Below are 13244 nucleotides of genomic sequence, written 5' to 3' on the forward strand. Positions count from 1 at the left end.
CCACATCCTTGCCAACACTTATGTTGCATATATTGGCTATCTTAATGTGTGTGTGTGCTGATATCTCATTTGGGTTTTGATTTGTATTTTTCAAGTAATTACAGATGTCAATTATTTTTTATATGCTCATTGGCTACTTATGTATCTTCTTTTAAGTCGACTCCTGCTGTTATAATAGAATACCTCATATCAGATCATTTATAAGCAAAAAATTTTTTTTATTTCTTATGGTCTGGAGACCAGGAAGTCCAAGATCAGAGTGCCAACAGGTTCCATGTCTGGTAAGGGTCTTTTCCTCATATATGGCACCTACTCTGTGTTCTTAAAATGTGACAGGAGGGAAAACAGCCTCTCTTAAAACTTTTTTTGTATGTGCGTATATGTGGTGCTAGGATTTGCACCCAGGGACCTTCTACCTCTGAGCTATACTCCTGGCCCTATTTTGTTTTTTATTTTGAAACAAGATCTCACTAAGTTGCATAGGGTGTTAGGAAGTTGCTGAGGCTGATTTCAAACATACAATGCTCCTGTCTCAGCCTCCCAAGTACTGGGATTACAAACGTGCATACCTTTTATAGAAGCCCTAATTCCATTCATGGAGTCTCTGCTAACAGGCCCCATGCCATAATATTATAACACTGGGTATTAGGTTCCAGCATATGAATTTTGGGAAAATATAGACTTTCAGACCATAGCAAAGGCCTTTGCCCATTTTTTACTTGGGTTATTATTTGTCATTGTTGCTGAACTTGTGTGAGTTTAATCTATTCTAGATATTAGCCCCATTTGAGATACAGGGTTTGCAATTATTTTCTCCCGTTAAAAGAACTCTTTTCATTTGTTTTTTGCTGCACAGAAGTGTTTTATTGTTTGTTTGCTTTTTTTTTTTTTTTTTTTTTTTTGCGGTACTGGGGATGGAACTCAGGGGCATTCTACCTCAGAGCTACACCCCCAGCCCTATTTTTATTCTTTATTTTGAAACAGGGTTCACTGAGTTGCAAAGGGCCTCTCTAAGTAGCTGAGGCTGTCCACAAACTGTGATCCTCCTGTCTCAGCCTCCCTAATGCTAGGATTACAAGCGTGCACCACCACACCGGGCTTTGCACAGAAGTTTTTAAGTTTGTTATACTCCTTTTTGTCTGTATTTGCCTTGGTTGTCTGTGATTTTGGTATCATATCCAAGAAATCATTGCCAAATGCCATGGTACAAAGCTTTTCTCCAACTTCATTCTTTTACATGTGGAATTTTTTTTTTTTTGTGGTACTGGGGGTGGAACTCAGAGGCTTTCTACCTCCGGGCTATACTTCCAGATCTGTTTTATATTTTATTTGGAAACAGGGTCTCACTAAGTTGCTGAGAGCCTCACTCAGTAGCTGAGGCTGGCTTCAAACCTGTGCGATCCTCCTGTCTCAGCCTCCCAAGTGCTGGGATTACAAGCATGTGCCATGTGGATATTTAGTTCCACCACTACTTGCAGAGAAATTATTGTTTCTTTATTATGTTGTCTTGGAACTGTTGTCAAAGATTATTTGACCATATATATGAGGATTTATTTCTGGGTTTTCAGTTTTGTTCCTTTGGTATATGTCTGTCTTTTCCCCAGTACCAACTGTTTTGATTACTGCAGCATTCTATATGTATATTTTTAAAAATGGAACCAGGCATGGTGGCTCACGCTTGTAAATCTCAGCATTCGGAAGGCTGAGGCAGGAGGATCACTGTTCACGGACAGCCTCAGCTACTTAGGCCCTTTGCAACTTAGTGAAACCCTGTTTCTAAATAAAGAATAAAAAGTAGGGCTGGGGGTATAGCTCAGAGGTAGAATGCCCCTGGGTTCCATCCCCAGTACTACAAAATAAATAAATAAATGAATAAATAAATAAATAGAATAAAATAGGGCTCGGGGTATAGCTTTAAGGTAGAATGCCCCTGGGTTCCATCTCCAGCACTAATAAGTAAATAAATAAATAAATTAACTAATTAATTAAAAATGAAAAAGGGCTGAGGTAGAATGCCCTTGGGTTCAATACCCAGTACCCCATCACACACACACACACACACACACACACACACACACACACACACACTCCTTAGCCTAGTGGTACACACCTGTAATCCTAGTACTTGGAAGCCTGAGAGAGAAGGATCATAGGTTTGAGGCCAGCCTCAGCAATTTAGTGAGACCCACAGCAATTTAGCAAGACCTTGTTTCAAAATAAAAAATAAAATAGCTCTGGGGTATAGATCAGAGGTAGAATGCCCCTAGTTTCAATCTCCACTACCGAAAAACAAAAACAAAAAAAAACCTCACCAAGATTTTGGTAGGGATTGCACTGAATCTGTACATTGCCTTGGGTAGTGTGGAAATATTAATAATAATGTCTTCCAATCATTTTGGAGGTGTCATTTATTTTTGAGGTGCTAGGAATCAAACCCAGATCTTTGCACATGATAAGCAAATGTTCTACCACGGAGCTATACTCTGAACCCAGTCATGCATACAGAATATTTTTTCATTTATTTGTGTCTAATTTCTTTCCAGCAATGTTTTATAGTTTTTAGAGTACAAGCCTTTCATTTAACTGGTTGTATTTATTCCTACTTAACTAATTTTTATGCTATTGATAATGAAATTCTTCTTAATTTTAATTTCTGGTTTTTCATGTTAGTGCAAGACATGCAACAAGATTTTTAGTTTTGATTTGATACCGTGAAATTTTGCTGAATTTATTAGTTCTAACAGTTTCTTTGTGAAATTTTTTGGCTTTTCTACATATATAATCATGCCATCTGTGAAAGAGCTAATTTTACTTTTTACTTTCCAATTTGGATGCGTGTTTTTTCTTTGTCTTGCCTAATTTCTCTGGCTAGGACTTCAGTTCCATGAAATATAGAAGTGGAGAGAATGAGGCATCTTGTCTTGTTCTTGAGATTAGAGAGAAACCTTCCAGTTTCTTATATAGCTCTATTATCATGTTAAGGTAATTTGCTCTCTTTCCAGGTAGTTGAATGCTTTAATTATGACAGTGTTGGATATGTTGAATGCTTTTTTGTGTCAAATAAAATGACTGTGTATGTTTTGTCTTTCAATCTATTAATAAGCTACATTACAATGAAAGATATTTGTATGTTGACAAAAATAATTTAGTATCCCTTTGCATTCCAGAGATAAATCCACTTTGGTCAGGATATATAAACCTTTTAATTATATACTATTGAACTCAGTTTTCTAGTATTGTATTGGGGGTTTTTGCATAGTAATCATGGGTATTTGTATCTTTTTATAGGATCTTTGGCTTTGGAATAAGGGTATAGTTGGCCTCATAAGTTTGGAAGTGTTTCCACCCTTTCATTTTTTTCAAAAAAGAAAAAAAAAATCTGAAAAGATCTGGGTGTGATGGCGCATGCTTGTAATTCCAGCATTTGGGAGGCTGATCCAGGAGGATCTGGGTTCTGGGCCAGCCTTAGCTACTTAGTGAGGACCTCAGCAACTCAGAGGAAAAAAAAATGTCTTTAGTTCAGTATTTTACCAAGTATATAAAGAAGAACTGGTCTTAATCCTTTTCAATTTGTGTGGTGGGAGGGTGTACTGGCAATGGAACTCAGGGACATTCTACCTCCAAGCTCCACCCTCAGCCCTAATTTTTATTCTGTGTGTGTGTGTGTGTGTGTGTGTGTGTGTGTGTGTCACTGGGGTTCCTGGAAGCCCTTCTACCTCCGGGCTATACTCCCAGACCTTTTTTATATATTTTTTTTTATTTGGAAACAGGGTCTCTTAAGCCAGCATGGCTGGCTTCGAAAGCTGGCTTCGAACCTGCGCCATCCTCCTGTCTCCGCCTCCCATGCTCAGGGATTACAAGCATGCACCACCACGCTCAGCTTTATTCTTTATTTTGTTTATTTTTTTTTTCTGAATCTCCAGGACTGAACTGCTTTGTGATTTATACAAACTGAGGAATCAGTTCGCAATTATTCTTTGTTTTGAAACAGGGTCTCTGAGTTGCAAAGGGCCTTACTAAGTAGCTGAGGCCGTCCTTGAACCGTAATCCTCCTGTCTCAGCCTCCCAAATGCTGGAATTACAAGTGTGCGCCACCACGCCTGGCTTAAAGACATCTTTTCCTGGGCTTTCCTTTGCTAGGAGGCTTTTTTGTTCTGATTCAATTACTATTTATAGGTCTATTCTGATTTTTAATCATGATTTTGTCTTGGTAGGTTATATGTTACTAGGAACTTTTTCATATAACTCCTAGGTTATTCAATCTGTTTATATATGATTGCTCAGAGTAGAGTCTCTTTTAATCCTTTTTATTTTTTTAATTTAATTTTTTTATAAGTGGAACATATTGAGAGTGGTGTACATTTACTCTTTTAATCATTTTTATATCTGTGGCATTGATTGTAAATGTTAACATGATTATCATTTTTTAATTTTTGGAGTCTTCTCTTTTTTCTTTTTTCTTTTTTTAGTCTCTTTATGGATTTGTCAATCTTGTTAAACTTTTAAAGAACCCTTAGCCAGGTGTGGTGGTACACACCTGTAATTCCAGTACTTGGGAGGCTGAGACAGGAGAAACAGATTCAAGACCAGCCTAAGTAACCTAGTAAGGCTCTCTTTCAAACTAGAAAGTTCTGGGGGGTATAGCTCAGAGGTCTCACTAAGTTGCCTAGGCTGGCCTCGAACATGTAATCCTCCTGCCTCAGACTTCTGCATAGTTAGTATTACAGGTAAAAGAAAATGCACCCAGTTGCAATTTCATTTTTATTTGTCTAGATGTTTTCTAATTTCCCTTGTGATTTCTTCTTTGGCCTGTTGGTTACGTGTATTGTATAATTTTCATATATTACTTTTTCTACTTTCTTTTTGTGTTTGTGTGTGTGGTTCTGGGGATTGAATCAGGGGCATTCTACCTCTGAGCTTTTGGTCATTAGAACTACTAAGAATCCTGCTAATATTTTATGGGAGCTTTCTTGTATATGACAAGTTGTTTTTTTCTTCCTGCTTTAAAGATTTCCTCTTTGAATTTGACACCTTGATTACTATGCCTATTTTAGGTCTCTGAGTTTATCCTAGTATGACATTTCCTTCCTCAAATTGACAAGGGTGGGACCATTATTTCTTTAACTTGGTTTCTCTCTCTCTTTCTCTCTTTCTCCCTCTCCCTCTCCCTCTCCCTCTCTCTTTTTCTTCCTTCTGAAATTTGCATTGGTCTGATTAATGACATTCTGTAAGTCCTTTAAGCTCTCCTCACTTCTCTTCAATTTTTTTTTTTTTTTTTTTTGGTGGTACTGGAGGTGGAACCCAGGGGCTTTTCTACCTTTGGGCTATACTCCCAGACCTATTTTATACTTTATTGGAAACAGGGACTCACTAAGTTGCTGAGAGACTCTCTAAGTAGTTGAGACTGGCTTCAAACCTGTGAGATCCTCCTGAGAGACTTCCAAGTACTGGGATGACAAGCGTGCGCCACCATGCCTGGCATTATTTTTTGTTATTGTTCCTCTGATTCAATAGTCAGTAATTTCAAATGAACTATTTTAAATTTCATTGATTTTTTTTTTTTTTTGGTGGTACTGGGGTTCCTGGAAGCCCTTCTACCTCCGGGCTACACTCCCAGACCTATTTTTACATTTTTTATTTGGAAACAGGGTCTCCTAAACCAGCGCACACGGCTGGCTTTGAACCTGCGCGATCCTCCTGTCTCCGCCTCCCAAGCTCGGGGATTACAAGCGTGCGCCACCACGCCCGGCTCATTGAATCTTTCATCTGTTTAAGATAGTCTAGTGTTGATGCCCTCTATTGATGTTTTTCAGTTTAGCTACTGTTTTTGTTAGTTTTGAGTTTCTATATATTTTTGTTTGCTTTGTTTTTATTAGTTTTTATCTCTTTTTTTTGCTATTCTCATTTTGTTTATAATTTCCCAATTTTATTGAGTTGACTATTCATGCTCTCCTAGAGCTTCTTTTAGACAGTCATCTTGAATTCTTTGTCAGGTGATTCATAGATCTCCATTTCTTTTTTTTTTTTTCTTGTCTTTTTTTTTTAATTTTTATTGGTGCACTGTATTCATACATCATAGTGGGATACAAAACACTTTTGTAGACATACATGCACACATCGCCCAGTCAGCCCCAACCCGATCCCCACCTCATTCCCTCCCCATCCCTCCCTCCCATGCTTGGCTTAGTGGTTGACATCTAGTATTATAGCAATTTATCCAAAATTAAAAATGATAATCTCACATAACAGTTTCATTTGTTTGATACCAAGCTTTTGATAACTTACAGATAACATTTCAATATTTCTTTTTGCTTTCTTTCTTACCAGAGAATATTTTTTTCTTTTTTTTTTTAGGTGAAACTATCATATATTTATATATTTATTTTTCAGAAAAAATCTATCCTAATATGGAATATGGACTCTAGATACCCAAAACGATCTTGAAAAAGAACAAAGCTAGAAGATATATATTTTCTAATTTCAAACCATATAAAGCTACAATAATTGAAACAGTGTGGTACTATTCTAAAGGCAGATATATAAACCATTGGAGTTAAAAAAAAAGCCTAGAGATACATTCTTCCATATATTGTCAAGTTATTTTTGACAAGGTTTCCACGAACATTTGGTGGTGGAAATAATAATATTTTAACTAAATATTGTTGAAAAATAATAATTACATGAAAAAGAATAATATTGGACCCTTACCTAACACATATACAAATATTAACTCAAAATAGATAAAACACCTAAATATAAATCTTAAGACTATAAACTTTTAGAAGAAAATCTGGGTCATAAAACCTCACAACATTGAAATTGGCAGTGATTTCTTGGATATGATTTCAATGGCACAGGCAACAAAAGGGTATACAAACTCCCTAAAAAATAAAAAAAATATTGTATATCCAAAGACAATGTAAACAGAGTTAAAAGTTACTGATAAAATGGGATAAAATATTTCCAAATGCTATATCTGAAGGTATATTAATATTCCAACTAGAAATCCAAAAAATTAACAACAATAAAAGCAAACAATACAATTTAGAGATAGATAAAAGACTAACATAAATAATGAATCTCCACAGATAACCAATCTTAGTTGTCTGTTGGATGGAAAATCTTGTTTCTCTGGTTCTGGTGTGTGTTACCTATTTCTTCTTTGTACTTAATCTCTTTGAGTATTTTCTCTAGCACTGGTTTTGAAGACATAAATTCCTTCAGTTTCTGTTTGTCATGGAAGCTTATTTCTCCATCTAATTTGATAGAAAGTTTTGCTGGGTAGGAGATTTTTGGCTGGAAGTTGTTTTCTTTCAGAATTGGGAATATGTTACTCCAAGCCCTTCTGGCTCTCATGACTTGGTTTGGGAAGTCTGGAGTGATTCTAATTGGTTTGCCTCTGAATGTCACTTGGCCCTTTGTTTTTGTTGCCTTTAAGATTCTCTGCTTGGCTTCCACATTGGTCATTTTGACAATTATGTGGCGTGGGGATCCTCTTCTCCGATCCTGCCTAAAGGGAGTTCTATAAGTTTCCTGGATCTGTGTATCGACCTCTTGCTCTATGTTTGGAAAATTTTCTGCTATTACTTCCTTGAAGAGATTGTTGATCCCTTTGGTTTCACCTTCTTTTCCCTCCTCTATTCCAATTATTCTTAGGTTAGCTCTCTTAAAATGGGCCCATATTTATTCAATGTCAGATTCCTGCTGTCGGATATTTTTTTCTACATTAGAAACTATGCGTTCATTTTTGGATTGCTCATCTTCTGAGAGCGAGATTCTATTCTCCATGTGGTCTAATCGGTTGTTCGTACTTTGAATTGAGGCCTTTACTTCATTAATTGCATCCTTTATCTCTTTTTGGCTCTCTCTGAATTCTTTTCAAAACAGCTCTATTATTTCTACAGTTATTTTCCTGATTTGATCTTCTAGAAATCTCTGAATTTCTGTTTTATCGGGTTCTGATGTTGTGGGATTGTGGGCATTCATTGCTCCATTGTTATTCCTCTTTCCCATGATTTTGGGAGTTTTTGCCTTCTCTGGGTTCTTCCCTTGGGTCACTATGACTTCACTTAAGGTGCTCTGGATCTCGAGTCTGTGGTATCTCAGTCACCACTACTCCTTTACTGGGTTGTATCGCAAAGTCTCAGACCCAGGGAGTCAATAGAGGCTGCTTTAGACTAGGGGGTGGTGCCAGGTTGCGCGTTCTCCTATGGTGTGATATCTCTGCCACCGCCACTCCCCCACTGGGTCAAGTCCCTGGGAGTCAGTACTGGGATTTCTCCTCTGGGGCCCACAATTTGACTCACTGTTGTTGAATACACAGATGGAGCTGTAGTGGACTCGGTGAATTCGCTGCTGCTGCCGCTGCCACTGGTGGCAATATGACGCCGCTGCCATACCCTCGGCTGTGAGGCTGGCGTATTTCTTCTCTGTTTTTGAACTCTGCTCTGAGTCCCTTCAGCATGTGCTGAGCCCAGCCACTGGGAGCTTTAGATGCTCCCTGCGCCGAAAAATCTGCTGAATCCCGCCGGGCTCTTCAGCAGCGGCTCACCTTGGCTCGCTCTTCAGGCTCTTCCGCAGCGGCTCACCTCGGCTTGCTGTCCGGGCTCTTCCGCAGTGGCTCACCTCGGCTCGCTGTCCGCCACTCCTCTCTGGAGCCTGGTGGGCTGTTGAGTGCGTTGGTCTGGAGTCGTAGCCTTCCAGTGAGCTCGCCGCTGCCACCGGCAATAAGGCGCTGCTCCTGTGTCTTTGGCCGTGAGGCCGGCATATCCCCTCTGTGGCTCTGAGCTCTGTTATGAGACCTCCCTCCTCTCCGGGGCTGGTGATTTTTTTGTTTCTCTGATGGTGGTGTTTTCTGGCTATGAAAGGCGCTGATTTTTCTAGATCTCCATTTCTTTAGGGATTTTTTTTTTAGATTTAATTTGTTCCTTTAATTTGTTTATGATTTTCTATTTCTTTGTATGCTGGGATTCTTCTTTTTCTCCTTTTTCTTCTTCTCCTTCTTCTTTTCTTCTTCTGCTACTAGAGATTGAACCCAGGGAAATTCTACCTCTGAGCTATATGCCCAGCCTTATTTTATTTTTTGTTTTGAAACAGGGTCTCACTAAATTGCACAGGGCCTCACTAAGTTGCTGAGGTTGGTCTTGAACCTGTGATCCTCCTGTCTTAGCCTCCTAAGTGCTAGGATTACAAGCATGCACTGCTACACCTGGCTTTTGCTGGGATTTAGCATTTGGAAAGACTGCTACTTCTCTTAGTCTTTATTGACTAGCTTTTTACAAAAGATTTTCATCAACCGGCCTGGCTATAGATTATGGAAACCTGTCAGACTTTTTCTGAATGCATTTTCTCTCAGCTTGTGCATGTAATATTCCAATTAGAGAGGTTTGCCAGTTCCTTTTCTGGAGCTTTTGTTCCATTTGTTGTCTGTCTATGGTTCTGAAGATTCCCTGGATCTGGAACATGCCTCTAAACTCTCCTCTGTTCTCAATCACACTTGCATATCCAAGTATGCAGATTGGAGGTCGGGTAAGACAGAGACAAGGACCTCAGGCAACTTCATGAGAATCTTCCCTTCTTCCCCAGTTGTGCCAGTCTGTGCTGGTTTAGAGAAGAGCTGTTACAGGTACAGTGCAGCAGCTGTCCTTATTTATTTCCATACACTGCTTTTGGATTTGCCTAGGTTACTGCAGTTTCTTAATTGGTTTATGGAGTTCCATAAAGGATTTTGGGCCATATATTGTTGTTCGCTGTCTGTTGGGGGATTCCATTCTACTGTTTGCTGATCTCATTTTGCTTCATTGTCTTTAATGGAAAATATTTCTAAAATATATATACTTCGATACTGTAGGTAGTCTGATACTCAGTGGAGAACTTTACGTTTTTTAAACTGAGAATCAGGGTTTTTTCGCTTATTATTTTTTAAATAGGGACAAGCACTTCAAATATGGATATGTAGTATACATAGATATAATATATGTTGGAAATTTAGTTGATCCTTGGCTATTTCAAGGACTGACTAAAATAAAATTATTTTATATTAAGTTTTTCTGTGTCTGTCTTGCATAATAGCACATTGTCAGTCTCTCTCCATTCTTCTGCCTCATAGGGTGTTATTGGTTGGTTGTAGAATGGGGTCCCATTTTGGCCTATTGTTAATTCTTTGTTTTCTTGCCCATTTATACTATGGAAATTTCTCTGTGTGTATATGTGTGTGTGTGTGGTACTGGGGATTGGGCATTCTACCTTGGAGCTATATCCCCAGCCCTATTTTTCATTCTTTTGTGTGTGTGTGTGTGTGGTACTGGGGTTCCTGGAAACCCTTCCACCTCCGGGCTACACTCCCAGACCTATTTTATACTCTTTTTATTTGGAAACAGGGTCTCTTAAGCCAGCCGCTGACTTCGAACCTACACGATCCTCTTGTCTCCGCCTCCCAAGCATGGGATTACAGGCGTGCGCCACCACGCCGGCCCTTTTTTTTCTTTTTTTTTTTTGACATGGGGGTCTCACTAAGTTGCAGAGGGCCTCACTAAGTAACTGAGGCTGGTCACTCTATCTTCGATCCTCCTCTCTCATCCTTCCAAGTACTGGGATTACAAGCGTGTGCCACTATGCCTGGCTACTATGAAAATTTCTGAGTTCTGTATATATAAATAAATGTCTACAATATAAATAAATGTCTAGATATATACAATATACAATATATAAATTTACATAAAAATATAAAGTTGAATATATATAAAGTATATGTTGTATTATATATATACAATTCTTTATTTTCTAACCCATTTAAACTATCAACACTTCTGATATATATAACATATATATATATACACACTCACAACTCAGAATTGTGTTAGAATATGCACAACTCATATATATATATAGTTTGAGGATACAAATTTGATTTCAAATATTTCTAAATATGTCTTCACAATGTCACAATAAAGGGTCCAGTTTTAAAGATTTGTTCTAGCTGGGTGTGGTGGCGCACGCTTGTAATCCCCACGCTTGGGAGGCTGAGATAGGAGGATCGCACGGGTTCGAAGCCAGCCTCAGCTACTTAGTGAGGCTTTCAGCAACTTAGACCCTGTTTCCAAATAAAATATAAAAAAGGTCTGGGAGTATATCCCGGAGGTAGAAAGCCTCTGGGTTCCACCCCCAGTACCACCAAAAAATAAAAAATAAATAAAAAATAAAGATTCGTTCTATAAAATGTTACCTTTCCTCGTGAACCACTTAGATTTGATTTTCTGATGTATAGTGTGTGTGTGAAAGTATTTCTCTGTGAATATTTCCCTTATTGTGTGCCCTTACAGGTGGTATACTTAATACTGTCCTATCATCTTTGAAAGACATACTTGTCGGTGTGCTGACAGGAACTATCATGGGATTATTTGTTCGGTATTTCCCAAGTGATGATCAGGTAAATTTTAAAAATTACTCTGTTGTGTAGAATTATAGTGTGCTAGTTAGCTTTCCATCTCTATAATTAACTATTCAAGATAATTAACTTAGAAAATAAAGGGTTTATTCTGGCTCAGAGTGTTGGGATATTCCGGTCCATAATTGATTGGCCCCATCGTTTTCTGCCTGCAGCAAGTCAGGTGCACATGGCAGATTAAAACCATCATGAAATAGGGAGGAGAAGTAGGAGGAAGGAGCTGAGATCCCATAATGTTCTTGTAATTACCAAAGAACTTCACATAAGATCCCACTTTCCAAAGGTTCTACAATCACCCAGTGGTACCACTATAGTGACCAAGCCTCTAACACATGTCTTTGGAAGACATTCAACATCCAAACCATACCATGATTTGAACTTTGGGAATAACTATAAAATATTAAATTTCATATTTAACCCACTTTACTCAAAATTAGCCTCCAATAACTCTGTGCTTAAAGCTGAGCACATTAGTGATTGACACATATCAGTAGCCTTGATTAATGTCTGTTTCCTGATTTGGCAAATAAGGAATATCAGAAAAACGTACTTAAATCAGAATATATCTCTCATTCCACCTCACACCTTTCTCCAGTAAATTCTCTAATGGTGCTTGACAAAGTTTTCAAATATTTTTAACTCAAAAACATTTCCTTTGGAAAAGGGAGTGGGTGCACATGCTTGTAATCCCCGTACTTGGGAGGTTGAGACAGTAGTATCGCACAGGTTTGAAGCCAGCCTCAGCTATTTAGTGAGGCTCTCAGCATCTTAGTGAGACCCTGTTTCCAAATAAACTATAAAGTAGGTCTGGGGGTATACCTTGGAGGTAGAAAAGCCCCTGGGTTCTACCCCCAGTACCACAAAATATATATATATTTTGTATATATATAAATATTTTATAGTTATTTATATATTTTTATATATTTATATATAAATTTATATATTTTTATAAATATTTAATATTTTATAGTTATTCCCAAAGTTTTATATATATATATATATATATATATATATATATATATATCTTTGGGAATAACTATAATATTATATATATATATATATATATGTATATTTCTTTTGAACATTTTTTTTTCTTGGTGGTACTAGGGTTCTTGGTTAACCAGCTTTGCCAACACCATTTGCTGAACAGGCTATCTTTTTTCCAGTGTATGTTTTTGGCCCCTTTGTCAAAAATAAATTGGCTGAAAGTCTGTGAACTTGTTTCTGGGTCTTCTATTCTGTTCCATTGGTCTATGTATCTGTTTTTGTGCCAGTGCCAGGCTGTTTTTATTACAATGGCTTTGTAGTATGTTTATTCTGCATAGTTTTTGTTGCTGAAAACTACTTTGGCTATTCTGGGCTCTTTGTTATTCCAAATAAATTTAAGGACTGATTTTTCTATGTCTGTGAGGAATGATCTTAGTAGTTTAATGGGGATTGCACTGAATCCGTAGATCACTTTTGGAAGGATGGCCATTTTAATGATATTTATTCTGCCTATCCATGAATGTGGAAAATCTTTCCATCTTCTAAGATCTTCTTCAATTTCTTTTTTCAGTGTTTTATAATTTTCTTTGTAGATATCTTTTACCTCCTTGGTTAAGTTTATTCCTAACTTTTATTTTTTTGTGGGAGATCCTGAGTGGAAGTGTTTACTGAACTTCTTTTTCAGTGGATTTATGGTTGGTGTACAGAAAAGCTTCTGATTTTTTAAGATTGATTTTGTATGCAGACACTATGCTGAATTTGTTGATCAGTTCTGTAAGCCTTTGGTTGAGTTTGTTGGGTTTTCTAAATA

General features: G+C 37.6%; 1 protein-coding gene across 1 annotated transcript in view; it reads left to right on the plus strand.

The window, feature by feature from the left end:
- SLC9B1 (solute carrier family 9 member B1) overlaps nucleotides 1-13244 on the plus strand; it is a gene marked incomplete at both ends in the record, with an annotated part of 66464 nt that overhangs the window by 45069 nt on the left and 8151 nt on the right. The window contains one exon of the mRNA XM_080697179.1: nucleotides 11322-11428. Within this exon, the coding sequence (XP_080553305.1) occupies nucleotides 11322-11428 (107 nt within the window). The remainder of the gene's footprint in view (nucleotides 1-11321; nucleotides 11429-13244) is intronic.

This window comes from Muscardinus avellanarius (assembly GCF_963383645.1).
Source record: "Muscardinus avellanarius genome assembly, chromosome: 6".
Classification (NCBI taxonomy): Eukaryota; Metazoa; Chordata; class Mammalia; order Rodentia; family Gliridae; genus Muscardinus; species Muscardinus avellanarius.